The following is a 24,497-nucleotide window of genomic DNA, read 5'->3' as shown; positions in this document are numbered from 1 at the left end:
TGGAAACACAATGCTCTCTAAGGGGCACAGTGCCACTGATCTCACTGGCTGCCTGAGGCTCAGACCATAAGGACAGGGCCCCTCTGTACGCGCTGCATCACACAGGCTGTCTCCAGTGGCAGTCATGAAGCTTCCCGTTGTTAGGGTGAGAATATTATTTAATGTTTAAGCTTCATTTATATTTTTTTGATGAGGGAATACATTTAGATGAGGGAATATCATTTCTAGATTACATGCGCAAAAATATGCAGGGTTTTTTTTGTTGCCAATTTCACACTGATACTTCAGTCTCATTAAGTTGATGATGCCAGACTTACAGTATATAGTAGCTTATACTACTGGGCAGTACGCAATTTGAATGCCTAATACGGAGGTGATAAATGTATGTCCATGAAAGGCATTCAAACTGCATAATTCCCTTCAGTCATTATCCCGCTTATACAATGGCTTACCAACAAAAAGAATCATTGTAATCAAAACATGCATTTTAAAATATGCAATTCTATTGCAATGAAAACATTGCTTAGGTATCTGAGAAAATAGCAAAAACCCTATACTGCTTAGTTACATAGAAAGCAAGCCTTTTGCTAGATTTTCCATCAGTCACATTACAATTCAGTTTGGTTTTCAGGTCAGAATTGCCTCACAGCATGTTTGTTATCATGGACTGCTAGCTAGCCACCTAGTGAATTATATTCAATACGGAGGTAAAACGTTAAATGTAGTCAAGCTATAACTCGACTAGCTGCTCCCTACAGTCATTCATGGACATCATGCTGCTTATGCTGGAGTTGGCTGTGGGTGGACATATCCCTTATGTGAGATGTGTTGTTGCAAGTATGTTCCAAGTTGCAAGTATACTGTAAATGCTGGCTTGCTGGCATTTTATGTTTAAAAAATGGATATTTTCACCCCTCTCAGCCGATCAGAACTGAGTCTTCAGTCAGTGTGTGTGTGTGTGTGTGTGTGTGAGAGAGAGAAAGAAAATAACTGAAGGAGTAAAACAACTGAAGTCAGAAGATTACTGAGGTTATCTTTGGCTTCTTACTACAGCTGTACGCTTGAAAAATAAATGACATAAGTTTGATTCAATTTATTTTAGCATCACAGGCCAATTATTGAACTGCCTACATGCGCCACCTCCTATTTTTACCCAAAGTGACATTAGCCTCTATCTTGGCACTACCAAGGGAAGGCTGTTGCTGGGAACAAAAGTCGGAGGTGCGGCGGTTGTGAGACACGCAGTGAGATGTGACGCAGAAACGTTACCACACTGTTACACAGCGCTCAGCTTAAACAGGGCGTCCGCCCAACACGTTTGTTTCTCGTTGTCACGCCGCAAGATGTGGAATGAGAGCAGGGCTCGGCCTGAGCAGAGGGAGCTGAAGATGAAGGGAGGCAGGCTTTTAAAAGCCATGAGCCAGCCTGGCTTTCATGCCGCCAACACCGTTCGGCTTAAAGAGAAGGGGAAAGCACTGTGGAGGGAAACGGAATCCAAGCTCGTATTGGCAGGGAGAGAGACGGAGACGGAAATGGCCAAACAACTGGCCTGTAACATGCAGGGGCAAACATTTGCATTTCAGGCATTTGGCAAATCCAGAGTGACTTACACAGTTTTACATACGATCCATTTAAACAGCTGTACTGTATTTACTAAAGCAATTCAGGTTAAACACCTCGCTAAAGGGGGATAGCAGCAGTGTCACAACCAGTGATTCAAGCCTGTAACCTGGGAGTTACAAGCCCAGCCTCCCCACCATTACACTGCCCTGCCGCATCGCATCAGCCGAGGCCCGCTGTGCGGGGCCCGGAGGGTCAGGGTGGCAGCTCCAGCATCCCCCCCGCCCATTCCACACAGGAGTCCCGCTGGTCCTCTGCCCCTCCGATCCCTGCCAGATCTCAAATCTGGACCGGGCCCACATGGAGCAGCGAGGATGACAGCGGCAGATTTAATGGAATTGGATAGTCTTTGTCCAGGACAGGCCGGTGCAGTCAGGACAATAAAAACCCAATCCAGCTCCAGCTACAGTGGTGAAGAAGAGTAATATATCTCCTGTGGGGGCTGGAGGAGGTGTTTCTGATTCGGGTTAAACAAATAAATAAGAGCAATTAAACAGAGTGCCCACTGTCCCATGTGTGCTACTCCATCTTTCCCACAAGCCCAATAGCCACAGCACAGAGAGGGCAGAGGAATGTTGGGTAATAAAGCAATAGCCCTCCGCAGGCTTCAGCGCCTCCTAGTGTAGGACTAAGGAAAGGCGGATTTCTCGGGAGATCACAGGATACCGTGGCCCTAGGTTTAATGCAATCAGTGAGCTCTGTTTTTAACTTTGATTCACAGTTCTGACTCAGTGCATCCTTATTTAAGTCTCCACAGAGTCAATAAAGGCACTTCTGTTGTTTTTTTTTTTTTTGTATGTAAAAGAAAGATTGTCAGATGGAAAAATTCTGCTTTGATGTTATATTTGCAACATTTTTTTTTTTTTTTAAACTTGCATTTCTCATTACACATAGGCACCACATCTTTCAATTAGTTACAGAAAACAGTGTAGAATGATCATTCCAAGAAATTCAGAGGGCATCAAACAGGGAAACTGCTGATTGTACTGAATGGTGCTTTGACTACCCCATTTGCTACAGCTAATCTAAAACTTGCTGTACCCCTTCAGCTATGTGATTCCTACACCCCCAAGTGCCTGTCCTCACAAAACACCACTCACAAGGCAAAGAGGACCAATGCCATTGGTGCTTATCAGAAACTGACTATTGGCCCTTTCCCCCTTTATTTTATAAAGTCAAAGTTTGCCTCAGTCTACATTATTTCAATCAAGGAACAAAGTCTTAACAAGACAAATACAAAGACCACTAGAAAAGAAAAAGAAAGTATAAAAATACTGTGTCATAAGGGCATTGTGGTGGTCCTCCCACAGTCCAAAGGCATACAGGTTAGGTTAATCAGATTCTGAATTGCCTCCAGGTATGAGTGTGTGTGAGTGCTGCATGTGCCCTGCGATGAACTCGAGAGCTGTCCAGGATGGATAATGGATGGATACAGTGTCACAGATCAGCGCTACTCAACTCCCGGTCCTGCGACAGTGCCTGCAGGTATTTCCAACCATGCACTGTACCACCTGATTTCACTTATGAGCGTACTTCCTGAACCAAGGAGGTAAAATAATTGGTGAAATCAGGTGCAAATATCTGCAGACACTGCAGCCCACAGGAACTGGAATTGGGTAGCGCTGTAATAAGAAGACAACTGCTACCTAATACTGTCAGCCAGTTATCACCATTGTGCACTGACAACGCCGACTGGCTGTTCTAATGCCTTGTCACCTCAGTGGTCCTGTAGCATTGTTTCACCAGATGTTGTTGTGTCATACAATTCCCCAGTGCACTTAAAACAACCTGCCAGGATCCAGATGAAGAAAGAAGATCGGCATGTCCCTGATATTCAGTCCCTCTGGCCTATTCAATCATTGCTTTACATAAAAGTAGTTTTCATATCCATATTACCTTATGACTATCAGTATTAGCAGGGATGCAGTAGAAGTGGTTTTGTTTTCCCCTAGGTCTTAAACAAACAATCGCATGGTCAGACACAAACGACATCACAGGAGGGAGGTCACACTTGATTTTTAAGTAGCCGTTAGGGTTTTTCTAGGGTTCAAAGTATGCAAGAGTGAACATTTGCCTGGCTAGCAATCTCAATAATCTAGTATGCTATATCAAAACTATGCAATCTGTTAGTCTCTAAATAACGGTTTACAATTACATACATTTGGTTTTCTTGACATGCACACAATACATTAGCTGGAAAATACAGTAAAAAAATAAAAAATAGATAAACCACTTGCATATAGCCAAAACAGACTCTCAGCAATGGAGACATGGCAGAGATGGTAATTCTGCATGTTTAACTTGAAATATGTCGTTCAAGCTCGATGCATCTACCTAAAAAGTCTGTGTTACATTTTACCCCGCGCTAGGTTCTCCACGCTGCTGGCGATACTTTGGCCCTGAATCCTGAGAATGCTGTCGTCTGGACTCCCCCACCGATGCGGTCCGGCCCCTCTATAGTCACCGCCTGCCGCTCCCCACCACCGCCACCCACCATCTGCGCCACTACCTCTTGATTGTCACCTAGCTGCCACTAATTTAATCAACGTGAACTTGACTGACCGACCAAGTTGGTCACAAAGCTACAACCTGAGGTGATCAGAAGAGGATGGGTTCCCCCCTTGAGCCTGGTTCCTTCCTATCTGCTACAGTGAGTTTTTCCTTGCCACTGTGGCTCTAGGCTTGCTCCTGTGGGGATTTAGGCCAGGATTGTCTGTGAAGCGTATTGAGACAATTGTTTGTGAAATGCGCTACATAAATGTATTATCATTGAGATTTCACCCCACTCTGCCCTAGTAGTAGTGGTGGTACTAGCATTTATTAATGATTACTGGGTGTGCTGAGGAAGGTAAATTAAAAAAAAAAAAAATTAAAAAAAAAGTTGTGACATCTAAATACCTGAATACCAAACATAACACTGAATTACTGACATTAGATGAATGTTAGAATCATATTGTGTACAAAGTAATAATGCAGTGTGACATGCAGAAAGTTAGGATTCAGAGCAAACAAACTTTATCACGGTCTCTCGCTTTCCATCTCTCTCCCTCCCTCACACGCAACAAATTAGTCTGGCAGGTTCTCATTAAATACACCATCCCACCCCTGCTGCTCTGACGCAGTCTGCCGTTAACAGCTCCTGTTATTAATGTGTGAATACGCCAGGCACACGAGGGAACGTGAGCATGTTGACTCTGCCCATGGAAACACTCGGGACAATATCTCAAGTCCCAGCTTCGTGCTTCACCTACGGGACAACACTTGGATTACGGCCCTTCCATTAACATCAGCCAAAAGCAACAATAAAACAGCAGGTAGAAAATGGCGCTCCTTCAGAAGCTCTATCAAACCGGAATAATCACAGGGGCTTATGGGCTCTGATAAGAGGATAATTGTTTTTAAAAAGACTTGGCCGAAAGCGCTTTTCCGGCCTACATTTCAGGGCGGACATACTAAACTTCATCGGATACTTGTATCTCCAGTGAGGGCGATCCATGAAGAAAAGGACCCAGTCATATTTAACTGACCGGAAGATGAGTGGAGGGTAGGGGATCATCCCATCACAAAGGCAAATGCACTTGCTACCTGCTGTGCCATTCACAATGGCTGCACCCTCCTACCAGAGAAAAACAGTGCTGCGTTCAAACCTGAGCAAAGGAGCTACGATGTCAGAGCTGCAGCCGAGCCATAGGTGGCAGGACTGAGCATTCAGCTTACCAGCAGAGGCAGGCTCGCTGCACGCGGTACAGATCCCTCAGGATCTTGAACTCAAAACACCCACCGGATCGTCCCTTTGCATCACGAGAACCAACTGGAGCCAACACACAGGCTCACTGACAGTTCAACCTTACTTCATCTAAGATGTCAGTGAAGCACAGGAGAACAGTGGTGAGACAAAAGGTCCCTCTCAGACCTGCTTCATTGGGGAGCAACGGTTTAAGCAAACAAGTGTTTTCATAGCCTCACTGAACATGCAGACCAAAATTAATTAGCGGTCGGGGATTTTGTTGATATATTAACAAGCTAATGAGTTATTAAAACAAAGTAATGTGGCCTCATTCACTACCCAGCAGCACATTCCAGGTAAACAACTTGGAATTCTTATCCACTTAATGTGCCAACCTATATTTTCTATTTTTGCAGAGCAAAATGTCCAATGTTAATTCAACTCTATCAAAGTACAATAGGGAACATACTGTATGTACTCTGTATAAGTTTATTTAACACTGAGCATGTTACTGTGCACATCACTGCAGAAATGAAATGGTAGTTCTCATGTCACAGAAAAATGAATCAAATAAAAATGATGGCATACATTTTTATTCTTACATCCTTACTTCACTCTAGTGTTTCTTTTGCGCCTCTACATCTTGAAACCTATGCACTTGTTGTACGTCGCTCTGGATAAGAGCGTCTGCTAAATGCCTATAATGTAATGTAATGTAATACAGAAATAAATCAAATTCTGCATATTTCAGCAGTCTTTGTCTCCAGGTAATTACAGCAATTTTGTGTTGCAACAAATGCCGAAAAGATAAAACTATAATTAACAATCCATGCTCATGACCCATATGACATTTATTTTTATTTTCCTACACTCGGCAAATCTGAAAATAAAAACTTGGTGGATCGGTTACGGAGAAGTTTCAAATGCTTTCGAACATAAAGATGTTTGTGTACACAGAAGGGACCTTACCAAAGAGAAGTAGATGCTGTCAGAGAATGGGGCATGCAGGGATAAACATGAGAGGTAGCTTTCAAAATGCCTTCATCACAACCAGACATCATGAAGACAATTAACCAAGCAGCCTTGCATGTGGTATAATTTGACAACCTCTTTATCTGCAGTGCACTGCATTGTACAGTTCTTCGTGCCAGAATGACATCTTAAAGTTACTACAAAAAGTCAGCACCCAACCAAATTGTGAAAATAAAAAAAAATAAGTGTCAGTGTAAATAACAGATTATTGTTCAATGACAAATATTATTGAGATTAAATTGAGCCATTTAACCATTTGCTGTGGTCCAGTGCACACAAGCTCTCATTCTGATATGACTGTATTTAAGTCATAACCCACCTTAAATTTCCAGCCAACTCTTGTGCTTGAAAACTCCATTTTTGTAAACTAAGTAACTGAGAGTAAAAATTTTGAACTTGAGAAACGTATTTTTGCGCCAAAAGAGATAAAACTTCACTGACTTGACAATGATGTCTGAAACAATTTGAAAATAATATTGAAAATAAAAAAAGTTTGTTTTTCTATGGTCCTAAAACAGGGGAGACACCTTGGCAAGTAAACCGGGTAGCTGACTCAAACCATATACAAATCCCCTGAGTGGTTAGGGGTACGATTCTCTGCCAAAATGCTTTCTGTACTGTGATCATATCGCTGTTCCCCTATCTGATTTCAAATGTCTGAAAAAATAGTGAAAAATGATCATAAAAGGGTAAAACAAATGCAAATAGCTACACATTGTATATCATGCTGATATGATGCTGACTGTTCCTACGGTTCTGAAATGAATGGTAAAGGGGGTTACCGTGTTCGTAGGTTACTGGGGCTGAGCTGTCCATCGTAGACCGAGAGGATGTCAAAGTCTTCCTCTAGAGCGAACCCCTGGAACACCAGCTGTATTCGGTTGTGGTCCTGAGTGACGATCACCCATGTGCAGTTGGCATAGTTGGGATATCCGTATGGGTATCCTGGGCTCTCGATCGTCCCATTTAGACTGTGTAACGTGTAGCTGCAGTTCTGAGCTGGAAGAGAAGGATACAGAGTGTAAGGGTAGCGCCAATAGCCGGAGGCAAGCAAAACCTGGCAAAGCAGCAGCAAGGTCAAAGAACCCGGTGAAGTTTTCTTTTTTTTTTTACAGTGCTGGTTCCCATAATACAGATGTAAAATATGTACAGTGCACAAAAAATACTAGAAAATGAAAACTTTACCCAACAAAAGGAAAAATGAAGAAATAAAAATAAATGCAGAAATTTGCAAAAAATTTTACTATGCCTTGTGCCCCAAAGTTTGCTACACAGGTTGAGACAGAACTGATTGGAGGACCTCTAAACTCATCACTTTATACTCAGTAGCTGCTCCCCTGACATAAACCACCATAAATTAAATCAATTAACTTACCAACAGCCAATCTACAAACAATTAACAATACAGAAAACGTAATACCAATCACAGAAATAATCTGTAACGTAAGAAAATAAAATAAAGGCACTCAAAATGAATTACACGCAAATTATAAACAAATAAAAAAATGCCCCCTATTAACCTAGACTGTAGTGGTAGATGCCATTTACCCCCGCCTACATTAACTTGGTTTTTCCCTTGCTCCATTTGGCAGTGCGTGGAGCTGAGACGCGAAAGTGAGTAGGATGAATATTCTGTTTGCAAAAGGTCAATGAAAAACAGCTGTGATGTTTGTATTATTCAACCAAAAAAAAACATTTGAGCAGAAACATTTACACACTAGACATTTGGCTCGTATGAAAAGTAAAGATAACACATACAAACGCAACATTACAAACTTGCACTAGCAGGCCTTATCCGATACAAGAAAAAAAGTAATAATATCACAGAACAGACAGACAAAAGAGACATTGCCACACAAATACATAACACACAAACGCAATTTTACCACAGATGGAATAAAGCCGGCATTTGGGAAAAACTGTGAGTTTGCGTGGTCTTTAATAAAAGACTGAGAATTACGTAGCTTCCAGGCTAGTCACGGAATCAGCCTGTGACACCGAGGGTTAGGAAAGATTGGAACGTGTTTAGGATCCACTGCCAGGGAAAGCATTAGTCTTCATTACTGTATTTTTGTGTTACAGCAAATCATCCAGGCAGCTTGCATAGTCTGTAAGTGTGTTTATTTATGTATTTGTTCATATGCGCATTCAAATAGTACTTTCCAAAGTAGCCCTCAGTGCAATAACAACAAGGCTTCCAAAGGGAATCAAATTGAGTTTGTTCACCAGCAACTACTTTTTTGTAGGTCGTGGAAAGTTGTGAATATGTTTTCTGCTTGTGCTTTTGTTCACTCATAAACACATCCTTAAAATATACTTTGTTTTCTGCTGGGAAAAGTATAATTCTGATCTTGGCCTACATAGCTGGAAAGTTGGTTTGTGGGTGGTAAAAATGTAAATGTTGTAAAATGTTGTAAAATATTTGTGCTGACTTGGTCCCCAGTTATTGTATCTCTGCCATTATGGAGAAAAAAAAATGTTCTGGTGGTTCAATAAAGGGTGGGTGGCAGACCTTGCCATAGCTCGGTGTGCGTATGTGAAGGTCAAATCAATAACAATCATTACTTAATGGTATCATCCTCATGCGATGTTGCATTTATTTCCTGCAGAGAGGGGTATCTTTAAAGAAAATGTCTCCATCCTCAGAATACGAGAAGTGACTGTAATGGCTGATATTACCCATATAACACGGCCTTCACGGTCACCAGATGCAAGCCCAGCAGAGCTTTTATTGAAATCATATAATTCTGCACCAAAGCCAAAGACACGTTTTACACTTCCATAAATTAAGTGTGAGTTTCTTGACATCCTCATGGAAGAGGGGGTATTCTACCCACACAATTCACAACTTTACCTCATATGCCCAAAACCTGACAAAGTGAGTACATTTTTCTTTCCATGGCTTGTTAACTACTTGTACGTTGTCACTGAGTCATCTCAGTATGACCTAGAAATTGTTAAAGATGTATTGTTGCTGTACATACATTATTATAAATAGCACTAGCTATGTACTAGCCACATTAATTTGTTTGAACAAGTACCAGCAGTAGCAGCAGTGGTAGCTATTGTCATCGCAGTATGGGAAATTAATATCAATCTGCATCATGTCAGTACACATTGACCTTTTCCTTGTGCACTGTGAAGACAGTGGTAAACCAATAATGATGCTTAACACTTCAGGAAAAAGTCATAGCTCGTGCTGCAACAACATAGTAATAACATTTCTGTAATGCTGAATCAACATCATCCAGCCACTTCAAAGCCTCGGCACCGTGGATGCTGCGTGTAGCCGGAAGCTGAGTGCACTCCTCTCAGAAAAACACAGGAGATGGCTCACTCAATTATTAATGGCTGTAATTTAAATAACCCCCCAGCTCCGGGCGCCGACAGTACTTCACAACATTAATTGTGCTTCTCTTTTGCATACTTGTCAGCGACCACTCATAAAATATTGTGTTCAATCTGAAATTTTAATAACTGCGTGTGGTGCAATCCATCAGTGGCCGGCTAAATTACTTATCTGGCAGGATTTCCAGGGGGACTTTTAATTAATTGTCCATTTCCCCAATAATATATCTATGAAGCAATGTATTTACTCCATAGTATTTTGTTTTTCTGTCTTTTTGTCCGTTTTGATTGAGAAATGTGTTCTCCGCCACAGCGGAGCATAGGGACCTGAAGGCAAGGATTAGCTGGTTCCCTCTGCTTCCTCCTGCTCCCTCTGGCTCATCTGGCCAGACTGGGCTTCAGTCAGCAATGCACCCTGCCCTCTGAAGCATTACTCCGAGGCATCACTGGAGCATGTCATGTGGGCCCACAGTATTAACAGTGGATCAGTGCTCCTGCAGCTTTGGAAGGTGCTTTCGTGAAAATAAAATCTCAAATGTGTTGGGGTTGATGCTAGATAAAAGACCTTCATTTTTGGTTGGAGACACCATCGGCCTCACATAGTAGTTACCATTTTCCGGGGTTGGTAAAAGTATACTGAACCCAATTTGTTTTATTTCGTCTTCTGTCTAATTATCTTTTTTTTTCCAGTTGGTCTTATTGTAATGCTGTAACTGTATTGTGCACTCAGTTGCAATTCATTTCAAATTCAAAGAACCTTATTTTTCAAAAGTAAGACTGTCAGTGAATTGATTTGTAAAACCTTAATAACTGTCATGCTAAGACAACACTGTTTTAATAGCTTAAAAACCAAACCGCTCGCACAGTTAAACACTTTTGCAGTTAGCCACTTTATGCCTCAATGTTCTTTAATTGAAAACAAACAGTTGCCCGATGCGAATCAATCAATCATCTCGTTATCTCTTTAACATCTAGACATTGATACACATCTCCATGGATCGATGGTCGCTAATACACGCCAAGGTTAATGTCAAAGTTAATTTGCAAACTGCAAAGTCAATTCCACTGCGTGTACGTGCGTGCAGCCCTTCCCCAAATCGCAGAGAGGCCCTGACTCTGCCTCTGCCTTGATCTTGGATGCATTCATCCAACGCTTGAAAGTATTTTTGGTTAGTGAATTCAAGGAGCTCGTGAAAGAACAGTGCCTGTCGGTGACTCACAGCACTGCTTTGTGGTACGAACGATAACAGCAGAATTGTTTGTCCAAAAAAGGATAATAGGACAATGAGATTTAGTCAGCTCGTTCTGGAGGGCACAGTATCCAGCACACTGTATTTCACGGTCAAGTTCCTGAACACAAGGGACTTATTTCCACTCAGCACTCTGACTGAGAAAATGGAAAGTCACATCCAAAAATACTCCGTCATGCTTGTCCACTGAGCCATTCTGTATTGGTGTGCATGCATACAATAGTAAAAAAAAAAATCAGTTTTTCACAGCAAGCCAACCAAAAATAGTCTATAACTGAATGCTTTTAAACTCAATACATGTGTTGCATCAATAACCTGTTCATGTGAACCCAATTCAAGTCAATAACATATATATGGCAAATAATATTCGAAATGATGTTTTGCCAGATTAAATGTATCTGGGCATCACCGGGCAGATGAACCTAAGAGCCTGACGTGAAGAGCACTATAACCACCACCACCCCATGGGGTTGGGTCAGATTGGCCAGTTTACTGGTAAAGTAATACAGTATATAATACAGTAATACAGATTTAGCTTTGACGGGCGGTACAAAAAACCTCCCTGACCCAGTTGTAACCATCATTAGGGTATGGCTGCATGTCAAATACATGGGGTGAATAAGAGCCCACAAGATCGCTATGATAGCTAACCACAGAATACGTCTGTCCGATAAACGCCACCATGTCGAGTCCAGTGCAATGCGGAGGACAGAGAGAGGATATGCCGCAATGTACTACTAATCCAGCACTCCTTTTGTTTCTGTCTGCCACATTTGTGAATACCAATTATGTATTATTCAAATATAATTATGAATACATAATTGGAGGACATCTGGCATCAACATAACCCATATTTTGTTTAAAAAAAAGAAAATGCATTTTTAGCATTGTGTTATGAATAAACATTCCCTGATAACATACTGTATTTGAATGAATGCCAAAATGCTGTGTGGAATCTTGTTAATTATTTTAAAAACAAAGCAGGAAAATAAAAATAAAAATGAGCATACATTGTATGCTTTTGCCTGACATCTGCCATTTCCTGTGCCATAGACAGCTAAACATTGCCCGTGTACTCACATTGTCCCAATATCCCTAAAAAAACGAAATAAATATTATAATAATTAATAATATAGTAATAATTATTACTATAATTGTCATTATCATATTTTAAAAAATCCTATTTACAGCACTGTGCTTTTTATTTTCCCCAAGTCATTTATATAGATTCAAACAGGGAACAATATAATTACAGAAAAATCGATTTTCATTTTTAAAAATAGTGGTTTAAAATGAAAACAAAATAAATAAGTGCAATAAAAACAGGAAGTGAAGGGCATGATTTAAGGCATCTCCCAGCAGGCAGGTTTAAAGAGAGATGATTTTAGCCTGGTTTAAAAATGTCCACACTTTCGCAGTTGGTAATGACTGCGGAAGGTGCACTCCAGAGGCACCGGACTCAGCAGTGGAGAGCTGAGCAGCAGAGCGCTGACCAGCAGAGACCTTCGCAGCTGAGCAGCAGTGAGCTGAGCAGCAGAGAGCTGAGCAGCAGAGACCTGAGCAGCAGTGAGCTGAGCATCGGAGAGCTGAGCAGCGGAGAGCTGAGTAGCTGAGCAGCAGTGAGCTGAGCAGCGGAGAGCTGAGCAGCTGAGCAGCGGAGAGCTGAGCAGCAGAGACCTGAGCAGCAGAGAGCTGAGTAGCTGAGCAGAAGTGAGCTGAGCAGCGGAGAGCTGAGTAGCTGAGCAGCAGTGAGCTGAGCAGCGGAGAGCTGAGCAGCAGTGAGCTGAGCAGCAGAGACCTGAGTAGCTGAGCAGCAGTGAGCTGAGCAGCAGAGAGCTCAGTAGCTGAGCAGCAGTGAGCTGAGCAGCAGAGACCTGAGTAGCTGAGCAGCAGTGAGCTGAGCAGCAGAGACCTGAGCATCAGAGAGCTGAGCAGCAGACAGCTGAGCAGCAGAGACCTGAGCAGCAGAGAGCTGAGCAGCAGTGAACTGAGCAGCGGAGAGCTGAGCAGCAGAGACTTGAGCAGGAGAGAGCTGAGCAGCAGAGACCTGAGCAGCTGAGCAGCAGAGAGCTGAGCAGCTGAGCGCTGTGAGTCGTGGTGCTGAGATTGGCTGGAGGAGGCTGCAGGATGCCGGAAGAGCAGAGAATGTGAGCACTGTGGGGCACTATCACGCCGCGGGTCCCATAGGTAACTCAGTGCACCACCATTTAAAAGCTCGGCACGGAGAGTGAAGGGGAGGAGAATCCTGCAATATATATGAAGGCACTGCAACTGAAAATAATGCACACCAAAGAGGAACTGCTTGATATATGTTGTCGGACTAAATGCGATTCTGTACTATTTCTTATTTCCTGTTACTATGTCTAAGTGGCAGACAGTAAATAAAAAAGAGGAAATTACTTTTCTCCAATCCCAGAGGAACAACCTGGCAGTCTATTGACCTCGTTAGCTCTTTTTCCACTGTACACTGTTTACTCTTTTTCCACTGTAAACTGTGTTTGTTAGTTTTTCGTAAACTTTCTGAACAACTAGACCAGTAATAGCAAAAGAAGCAAATGCGGGGAACATCCATCAATACATTATTTAACCTGCTTATTCCTGGTCAAGTTGTGGGGGTGCTGGAGCCTATCCCAGCATGCATTGGGTGAGAGGCAGGAACACACCTGGACAGGTTGCCAGTCCATCACAGGGTACACACACCACTCATACACTCATTCTCTCACACACTCACCTAGGGACAATTTAGACTCTCCAATTAACCTAACCTGCATGTTTTTGGACTGAGGAAACCAAAGTACCTGGAGGAAACCCACATGGACCCGGGGAGATCTAGCAAACTCCACTCATTCAAGGACCTTGAGACAACAGTACTACCCTCTGCACCACCATGCTGCCCTGCATAAATAAAAGTGCATGGGCCTTTTCCTTTTCATCTATAAGATGATAAGATGTAATGTAAGATCCTTTCATCAGCACCTCAGCTTTAAGGAAAGCATGCGTATTTACATATCAATAGAACATATTCCTTTGGAATGCATATACATGTTTAATATGTCTGTAAGAAGGTTCTGTCCTAAAATGGCCAGAGATCTGTACTGTTGCCAGCTTGCTACCAGCTTATTCTCTGGAACATGGCCCTCACATGAACTAGCCATCAAAAGTAAAAAATAAAATGTATTAAAATTTTAAAGTATTAAATTAAATTAAATCCTTTCAAAATTCTCCAGGAACACAATGCAGAACAGTAAAGTGGCCTTCCATGGCCATTAAATGTAATCCTAACCACACACACACAAAGACACTCTTCACCCCTTGCTAGTGTTTGAGGTCTACCAAAGCCCTTGCTTATTTTAAATGAGAATTTATGAATGCTCTCATGGCAGCATGGAATTAATTAATCAATGAATCAAAGAGGAAAAACCCGGGGCATGTTTCAATCGGAACATATATACTCAGCGTTTGTGTGTGTGTGTGTGTGTGTGTGTGTGTGCGTATATATATATATATATATATATATATATACAGAGCTCCATAATGTTTGGGACAATGACATTTCTTGATTTGGCTCTGTACTCCACAATTTTAAAATTGTAATCAAAGAATTCACATTCTAAAGTGCAGATTTTCAATACATTTTAGCTTCACCAAGTACAAATTACATCACTTTTTATACATAGCCCCCCCCCCCCAACCACCCCTGGTTCAGGGCAGCATCATTGTTGGGGAAAAAGTGGCTTCGCAGGTGTTTCTTGTTCATCAGTTGTGCTCATTTGCTACCTTAGTGCAGGTATAAGGGAGCTTTCAGTATCTAGGCTTTTGCTTGTCTTTGGAGTCTGTTTTTTTCCATTTGTCAACATGAAGACCGGAGCTCTGCTAATGAAATTCAAGGAAGCCATTACGAGGCTGAGAAATAAGACAAAAACAGTCAGAGACCGAAGCTTAGGCTTATCAAAATCAACTGTTTGGAACAACATTAAAGACAAAATCAATTTTTTGAGTTCTAAATCCAAGTACCCTTTCTCAATTTCACACATCACAAATACATAAATAAATCTCAAACTGTGGCACACCAGTTTGTGCAGAAAAAAAAAAAACATGCACTGCCACCGAAAGGTGAAAAGTTTTGTTTCGTTTCACCTAGAGCCCAACCCACATCCGTCATGGAGAAGTAAGTAAAACCCCACTTCTACGTAAGCAAGTCAAAGCCCCATCTCCACCCCTCTTCTTGATTGATGGGTATTATGTATTCCTATCTAATATGACTGCACAAATTATCCTGCTCATTTCAGAATGCCTGCGGTCCAGTTGTGACAGCCGGAACAGTGTTTTTTCTCGTAATGAGTTTAGCTAGAAATCCTTTTTAGTCTTTCCTTGTTCCATTCCAGTTCCATTTTCTACATCATTCTTTAGCTCTATATTTGGAATTTTAACACTTTGTTTAGTAGTTAGTAGCTAGAAGTAGCGTTAATATTTTACAGTTCATTTCTTTTTAAGATTTATGTAGTTAGACTAGTTTTTTTATTATTTTATTGGTCTTTTCTAATTGCAGTATATTCCTATTATAGTTTCAATTGCAGCAAGTAGTACGCTGAGTTGTCTTCTAATCTTCTAATTTCCACTTGTATGTGGATGTCAGCCTACCATCAAGTCACTCACAAAATGACATCATTAAGATTGCTTCTGCAACTGAATGCTCAAAGTGAAACTGATTATGTTCAGCTAGTAAAGGTTAGTCTACTCTTCATGGTTATCGTTCATAATTTTGTTGATGTGGTTCCTTACTGGGCTGAGTAAGTAAGATAGAAGATGTCAGGGAATTATGCAGTCGGATCATTCATTTGTCTACTCTGTAACAGCATTGTTACAGAGTAGACAAACCACAAGTGTGGTTTATTTTTCTAAAACAGGATTTTTCGGTTTTTCCCCTCGCAGGTTCTGTCCAACGTTCCTATGACACGTTACCGACTGGTTCTATCCCTCTTACTTCCTCCCCATTCCCCTCTATGCTCTCACTCTCTACCCCAAATGAGCATCTTTCAAAATTGTGAAGTGGACAGAGACAGGCTAAAAACATGTGTTGTTGTGCAATTTAAGAACAAAGAGCACTGATGAGCTCAGTAATAGCAAAGGGCCTGGTAGGCCAATGCAGACCACTACAGTTGATGACAATGGAATTCTCATCATAATGAAGAAAAACACTCAAACACCTGTCTGACAGATCAGAAACACCCTTAAACAGGTAGGCATGGACATGTCAGTGACTACTGTCCACAGAAGACTTCACAAACAGAACGACAGAGGCTATACTGCAAGATACAAACCACTAGTTAGCCACAAAAACAGAATGTCCAGATTACAGTTTTCTACAAAATACCTAAAAGAGTTCTGGAAAAAGGTCTTGTGGACAGATGAGACTCTGATAAGATTCACTTGTATCAGAGTGAACGTAAGAGCAAAGTGTGGAGGCCAAAAGGAACTGCCCAAGATCCAAAGAACATTGGGAGTGTCATGGTTTTGGCATGTATGGCTTCCACAGATACTGACTCACTTGTCCTCATTGATGATGTAACTGCTGATAGCAGCAGCAGCAAAATGAATCCTGAAGCATACAGAAGCATCTATATAACTTTCTATAAAGAGTGCTGGAATTTGTACATGGTGAAAGCAAAGTGTATAAAAATACCCTTAACTAAAATCTGGGAATCCGCAATTTAACCGCATGTTAATAGTTTTATTACAAATATAAAATGGTGGAGAACAGAGCCAAAGAGGAGGCTTGTTAGGCTCGTTAGATACTATCTAGTCGGTAAGTAATCAGAGCACTAATTTAGTCGGGAAAACGGTGAGCATTGTTGGGCTGAATGGCCTGTTCTCATCATTATGTTATGTTGTGTAAAATAGTTGTGAGCAGACATATGTGACTGCCTATATAATGTATACAAAGACATATGTCTTTGTATACATTATATAGGCAGTCACATATGTCTGCTCACAACTATGAAAAACTGACAGTAATTCAAAACTCAATTCCCAGGTGCCACTGGAAATAATAAGGAAATGGGTAATTCATTTCTTTTTTTTTAGAATGTTACTACTAGTCTTCTGAGTGTCAGTGCACAGCAATAAACCACTCTTGACACACAACAAGCGAAATGTGCTATTGTCCAGTGTAACGCTGCAAACAAGCAGCTAATGAAAGCGTACAAACAGCATTTCCTGTGGCGAGGTTTCTACTGCCAGAGGCCATCTGTCTTGCCATTGTATTCGCTCCTGCGATATGAACCTCTGCCAGCATTGACTTAGCATGACCACTGGACATGTAGGTGGACTGCACAATCAGGGCATTAAACCAGCTGCCAGCCCACGGTCGCTCCGAGCCAGTCCTCACCTCTGGTACCGCCGATTCCAAACTTCTCTCGGACTGACAACACCTTTCCCATGAACTGTCCGATCAATATCAACGTTGAGGTGTAGTTTTGTACACTGGCTGGCAAACTAGAAAAGTACGCCTTGGTCGATACCTGTTCATTGCTCCCTTCATTATACTCCCACACACCCTAATCCAATGACAAAATCAATGATCATTGCGCTTTTGATATGGAAAGACGTGATAGGGTTTATGACGTACAACGTGCAGCTTTAATACAGCAAGTACAGCATGTTATACATACACCCCGGTCAATAATTCAAATCATAATGTCAAACATTATTTATTTATGGTTTTTAGCAAGCACAGCATTTAAAGTTTGCTTGCATTCATAAAGCCCATTGAGGCATGGATCCTTTGTAAATGAGCCGTTGTGGTGTCATAGAGAATGAGCTTGGTGGGAACTGCTATTATACTCTTGAAAGGGACCTTCACTAATTATTAATGCAATACATGCAAGCATGTAGTGTAGCTTACCCTGTATAATCTCCTAAATACACAGTAATGACAGTAAGCAGACATTCTACATGCCTATGTAATATAGTGAATTCCAAGCCTGAACTAAAAGAAATTGAGGCAACTCACTATCGCTGAATAGAGTGATCAAGGTTATAAATGAACAAAGTCCAAAAAGTAAAATAAGACAAAATCACATATATTAACCATATTGCTAGAAGTAGACATAAATATGTGACATAAAGTGAAATGTTTCAATTCCATGACTCAGACAAAAACAAGTACTTAAAATTTATTTATCTCTAGGATTTTTCAGGGACATTCTGTTCAGGAACCTCACTTCCCACGTCCCACACGGCAATTGAATGCCTTTCAAAACGGAGAGTGCTCCTTCCAAATGTACCACAAATTTATCTTCCATAGCCTGCTTATTTATTTACATCATTTTTTAATGGTTCACCGCTTCAATAGGGAACTACCTAAAATGCATTCTTGCTAATAGCCCAAAGGAGAGCCATTGCATAATCAACGTCACACATCAAAGGAATTAAAAATTCCAGCTGAGTCAGCCGCGCAAAGGGGCGGGGCAACAGGTAGGCGGAGCCCCACGCGTGTTGTGCGTGGCACTTTGTAGCGCGGTGTGCTAATCTCAGCGACTCGGCGGGACCAGCGAGCTGCTCCCGTACCTGATGAAATATTCATGGCCGCCTGGCACGGTATGTAAATGACAGGAGTAATGATCATCTCTCTCTCTCTCTCTCTCTCTCTCTCTCGCTCTCTCTCGTGGCTGGTTCCCCCCGCTCTGCACCTCCCCTATAGTCATAGGGGGAGAAAGCCACCCCACCCCCCGAATATACGCAGGGCGGCTCAGAAGTGTGACCTCGCAGGCTGCCAACCTGGTGCCGCCCCTTCCATTTTCCGACCGGATGAAGGTGCGTCATTTCAGATTGACTGTTCTGAGCATGCTCTGTGTTGGAGTGAAACCCATAAGATCCCGAAGCCAGCGTGCATTTGGAACCTTCAGAAATCCAACTGCAGGAGCTCCTCTGCACTGTAGATATGGGTAAGGCAAATAAAAATTCTCCAAAGTGGCAAAAATTCTCATATTGCTGACACTTAAAAAACGTTTTGGTCTACATCACAGGTTTAAAATGCAGCACTGTATCGGCTCTTAGGTGCTGCTGGGCAGTAGAGCTTGGGAGGCCGCTCAAAGTGGGAGACCCTGTTTGCTTTCTCCTTCCTGCCACTGTTCTCTGGATGCAGAGCCCATGACACTCAGGATGACACTTCAATACACTGATTGCTGCTCTGTGGCTCCAGCGGAACAGCACTCTCCTTGTGTTTGACTCCTGAGTGAGATCCTAATGGGCTTCCTATCCAGGAGAGAGAGCAGCTCCTGCTTTAGCTCAGTACTCAAGGTCTCCATGTCACCTCCGCTGGAGACCACAGACACCTGAGCACTCAGAAGGGCTGTGTGCTCCACGCATGATAATCCACAGTGCAAACACAGCACTGCTCATCAAACCATTGCTGATCGATCCCATCTACGGTTGTTAACAGCTAATCAGATAATGCATATAATCTCATTAAAGAAGTAAAAAAAATCCCATTAAGATTAAGCTCATCAGAAAAAGGTCGTTAACAATGCAGCTTGCATATTTTTAAACAGTACAAACTAAGATAAAGCCTTATTTCAAAATAGTACAAACTTAGATAAAGCCTTAAGGGAAGATTATTGGTTTGCGCAGAAGAAAGTTCAGTCTACTTACAAACTTGACAGTTTCCTGTTCTAAAATAAACATGATTGAACTAAATGGAAGGAGTGTGTTTATTAAAATAATCTGATGAAAAGATACTGGTTTCACCAATTTTCACTTGACGCTAACTTTTCTTGACACCCACAAAGTGGCCTTTTTGTTGTTTGTTAGCATTGTCATCCATAGAAAGATGAGGGGACTTTTCACTGGGCTCAGCTCATAGAATTGCGAAACCATGTGATTATCAGATTTGTATGTGGGGGATAACTGTTTATTTATTTATTTATTTATTTATTTATTTATTTATTTATTTATTTATTTATTTATTTATTTAATGTTGCCAAAATTGAATTGCCCTCTTTTGGATCTTGATTAATAATGCATGTGCGCTTAATTCTTGCCTCTCAGCAAAATGTTAATGTTTTCCCTATTGGACTCATACAAATTCTGTTAAGAGTTTAATTAAATTTTAGAATTGATTTAAGACATGACATGTAGTGCTGAAATGTTCAGGAATGGATTATTTTGGATTTTGCATTGCACTTTGTAAGATGCTGCTAGGTATTATAAGCTCTGCGTGCACAGTTTCAATTGGGTCTCTAATAATTCTAGGTCACTCCTCCATCACACCCCCACCTCGCAAACATAGACAATATAGACATGGCCAAAGAATTCTCCCTACATACCTTTTGTTTCCTATCTTCTCACCGCATAGTCTTTTCAGCATCTCAGAGCCATTATAAAATGGGACAGAAGGAATCTGTTGGATTAGTGTTGAAAGCAAATTGTGTGAAGCAACGTTCTCACAGATCTCACCCTGCCCAATTGCACTGCCCAAAGTCACCGATGAAACCGTTTGTGGTGAGCAAAATACAGTATAATATCACCGATATGACATGACTTCCCTCAACGATTTCACCATTTCATGTGCCTGTGACAATAGGCCAGAGATATTAATGATTTTTTACCCATTAAATGAGCAGGCTCATGAATAAATTAAGAACTGCAGAAATATAGTAATTTCAAGACATTTATATGTTTTTAGCTCATCCTCTCTCCTGTTTACAGTTGATGACATTCAAAATTAGTAGTTTGTTTGTGCCTTCCTTTTGATTGGATGTGGGGGGATGGGTAGAAGGCATACTTAACTTGAAATCAAGTAAGAAGCATTTCCTTACTCAAATGATGGGGACAAGATGTAGTTATGCACTTTTGTACGGCGCTTTGGATAAAAGCGTCTGCGGAATAAATGTAATGTAATCAATAATACATTTTATTTTATTTTTTAATTGCATCAAGTTTCAATATAAAACAAGTGTTACGTGTTACTCTGTCCTGTTATTGTTTTGCTTGTGTGTATGTATGTCTTTAAATTCTAGGTGCAGCTCACTGATGAGCTGAGTGAGGGCACCTGTGTGAAGGTGTGGGCTGGGCCTATATAAGTGGCTCCTTGCCCTGTTCACACTCTCTCACTCCCTGATACAAGACACAGCTTTTTTGTTTGTTTTTCTGTTTTCCGTGTTGTGGTCTTTTTGTAAATAAATGTCCATGTTCTTTTGCATCTAAAAACTGGTGTCGTGTCGTGTCCCTCTTTATGTTGCGGCTTTTCGAGCTGGTCGTAACACAAGGGACATCTTTTTTTAAAGATTATAATTTTTTATTGTGTTTTACTGCTGTGGAGTTCCTCTCTTTTTTGTGTGTGGTTAAAGAAATACCAGCTATTGCTCACCTTCACATTAGAACTTCCCTTATATTTTTTAGGTGTTTTTCATTTCTGTGTATTTTTAACCTTCAATGAACTAAAAACATGCTCCAGACTGTTTATGAGCAGAAACATACCCAGTTTCAGCTTATGGCTGCTATTCGTAACTGGTCAGAGAGTAAAGGAGTTAGTAACACTTCTTCTAATAGTCCCCGAAGTACTAGGTATTTACCAGGTAAATATGTAGTATGAATGGTACATAATTGGGTAGTTACTACTGGTAAAAATACTACAACTAGTTTCCAAAGCAACTACAGTTCCAAAGGGCCAGTGCTCCCTGGGTTTCATGGAATATTTTCTCATTTACTTGGTAAATTCTTATAAATATTTATTTTTGGAAATGGAGGGTCTACATAAAGGCAAGTACATCTGAAGTTGATGCCACCGATGGCCATTGTTGTTCTTTAAGGCTCAAAATAACCACCAGCCCTACCAGGTCTAGTTTCTATCTTGTCAAGCTAATCCAGATGTTCCAAACCCAGTTCCTGGAGATTTACCATCCTGTAGGTTTTCATATCAACCATAATTTGGGACACCTGATTCTACTAATTAGCAGCTCAACAGAACTCCAGGAACAGGGTTGGGAACATTCTAGTCAATATCATTAGAATATTAAGTTATTTGTCGACAAATAAATAAATAAATAAATAATGTGATAAATGACAGTGGACAATAGTGGAAGTGGGCATTAGTTTAATCAAAAGGGTAGTCCCTCCACTAGGTATACAGACAATCCAAAAATTAAAGGGAAAGCCTTTTCCTTTTATACTTTATAAACCAACTCATTAGGGCCTGAATATGGAATTGATCCATAACGCAATTCTATAATCAACTATATAGCAGATTTCCTCTGTTGCAACATTTACATTTAATTATCACAAACATGTTTAATCACAGTCATAAAGTAGTCCAACGATTATGGTCCCAAAAATAATAAAAAACAAACAAAAAAATCAATTGTATCTAATATCTATATCAAATCCATTGGATTTTGTTAATCATTAAAAAATAAATAATCTAAAATCTGACTGCTAAAGTTAATCACTGGTTAGTATTCTTAACTGGTCAGAAACATGCATTTATTTAATGAGCAGTTGTAATGGTTAACATAAATCCCTCAAGTTTTCCCTCTCATTAACAGACCTCTTCCTGCAAGACACAATAATTCAAATCACATCTATTGCATGTGCCAGTGGACATTTTGCATAATTACATTTCACCTGAATTACCCTGAGTGCAACCATGAAAGAAGTGGAAAGTACCATCCTCAGCGTTCCTGGGCAAATCCATATTCCAAACTAATGTTCATGCGCACAATTACAGACGTGCCATTGTACATTAATATCACAACAAATGCGCTGGAAACAAAGAGATTACTTTGAAGAAATGCCTTTTGTTTCCACTGGATTTAGCAGGTAATAGAGCAACACAAAAAAGAAAAAATCACAACCAGGTTGAAGAGCTGTTTCATACATAAGCAGCTGAATAAGGCAGCTCACGGGGTCAGTGTATCTTCACAGTGCATTGGGCGATATCTTACCACATCGAGAGAGTGGTACATGTAATTCAGGCTGGTTATTTCAGTAGAGAAAACAAATGTCACAATGGGACTTTGGTTGCACCATGTACCATCACCATGACAGATCACCGGAACGATCTGGGAATGATCTAGGACATTGGTATTCCCCAACACAATCACTCTCTCTCCCTCTCCTTCTCACTCTGCTACCCTCCTCCCTCCCTCTCTGGCTCTGTCTCTCTCTCAGTGAAGGCACACACCACATGTGGCAATGGATATATAGCTATTATATGTCTACATATTACTATTATATCTATATAACATGTAATATACAGTACATCACTTGAGATTTCAGTTGAGATTGCAATAATTTACAATAGATAATTGCCATGTAAGTACTTTGAGTACAATAATGTCAGCCTTATCAAGAAGTCAGACAGTAGTTTCTCTACAGTGTACTTGTAACCCAACGTCTGTATTACCTTTTCTAAAATATTTTCACCTTGGTAGGTTTATAAATTATAAGGCACAGTATGGGACTTACTGCCGTCTTTAAAGGGCCAAACCAAAGCGTTTCAGGGCCCAAATTTGGCCCCTGGCCAGAAAATTCTTTGGGCATTCATGGTCAAGGGAGTGATTCTATTCATGAAGGGATTCACACACTTTCAACCGAATTAGGTATCAACAATGAGCCCAATGTTCAGAGACACAGACTTAGGCCTGAAACCGGATGAAACTAGCTGGAAATAACATAATAGCTGCCATCTAGTGCACACTTTGATTAACTCTTGTAAAAGCAGTCCAGTTAATACACATCCTCCAAAACAACTTCAGACCACTTTAATCAAATTGATTTGAACTGTTCGTTTTGTTTTGCCTTATTTTTGAGGTGAAACTTTGTGAGCACTTCATTTGTCTGGATATCACTAAATAATCCGGTGTTTTCGAGCTGCCCATTGGATGAAGGACAGCGAGAGGATCACTGGAAGGATACCAGCGCGGCCCTGTTTGTTTATTGTTAGACATTCACACCCGGGAGTCTCATGCCGTTCCCATGACAACAAGGGCAGACATGGAGGAGCAAGTGAAGAGGCAGGCAATTAAAGATCCTCCTCCCCCTCCCTCTCTCTCTCTCTCTCTCTCTCTCTCTCTTCCTGCCCCTGAGTTTATCCAGTTCAGAAAAATTGCCCGTTTCCACCCACCTCTCCATCTTTCACATGTCATCAACAGTTTCGCAGAACTCAGGACTATGGGATCCTCAGCAACAATCTTGAACCAATAGGTTACAATAGAATCCATGGATGTACCTGTTGATATGGACAAATAATTTGTAATAGTGTATAATTTACAAATGCAAATGTGGTCATTTTTCACCACAGGAGGACTCACCCATGTAGACTGTATGAAACATTATAAGTAACAAAATATCACTGTAACATTAAATATATCACTTTTTAAATGAATTTACTGTTCACTGTTGTTTAATGAAACTGTCAGGCCTAAAATTTGAACTACTTTTTTCTGAATGATAAAAATAATAATGATTGCCACTTTTGGGTTCTGCAGTTTTCTGAACGACAAGAGAATGAGCATTCGATT

At 40.9% G+C, this 24,497-nt stretch overlaps 1 protein-coding gene and 1 long non-coding RNA gene across 5 annotated transcripts in view; one reads left to right on the top strand and one right to left on the bottom strand.

Moving 5' to 3' along the window:
* Nucleotides 1-24,497, bottom strand: part of csmd2 (CUB and Sushi multiple domains 2) — a 259,924-nt gene that overhangs the window by 226,477 nt on the left and 8,950 nt on the right. The window contains exon 2 of the mRNA XM_064347643.1: nt 7,162-7,378. Coding sequence (XP_064203713.1) covers nt 7,162-7,378 — 217 coding nt within the window. The remainder of the gene's footprint in view (nt 1-7,161; nt 7,379-24,497) is intronic.
* LOC135261386 (uncharacterized) lies at nt 7,917-13,401 on the top strand. Of its 4 annotated transcripts, XR_010331910.1 has the most exons (4): nt 7,962-7,993; nt 8,462-8,489; nt 8,989-9,257; nt 12,396-13,401. It is a non-coding gene; the product is annotated as an uncharacterized LOC135261386 (long non-coding RNA). The 4 variants fall into 4 exon arrangements; XR_010331909.1 differs by lacking the exon at nt 8,989-9,257 and having other exon boundaries at nt 7,964-7,993; XR_010331911.1 differs by lacking the exon at nt 8,462-8,489 and having other exon boundaries at nt 7,965-7,993.

Source organism: Anguilla rostrata, chromosome 8 (assembly GCF_018555375.3).
Source record: "Anguilla rostrata isolate EN2019 chromosome 8, ASM1855537v3, whole genome shotgun sequence".
Taxonomy (NCBI): domain Eukaryota; kingdom Metazoa; phylum Chordata; class Actinopteri; order Anguilliformes; family Anguillidae; genus Anguilla; species Anguilla rostrata.
This window is presented reverse-complemented; position numbering and strand designations above follow the sequence as displayed.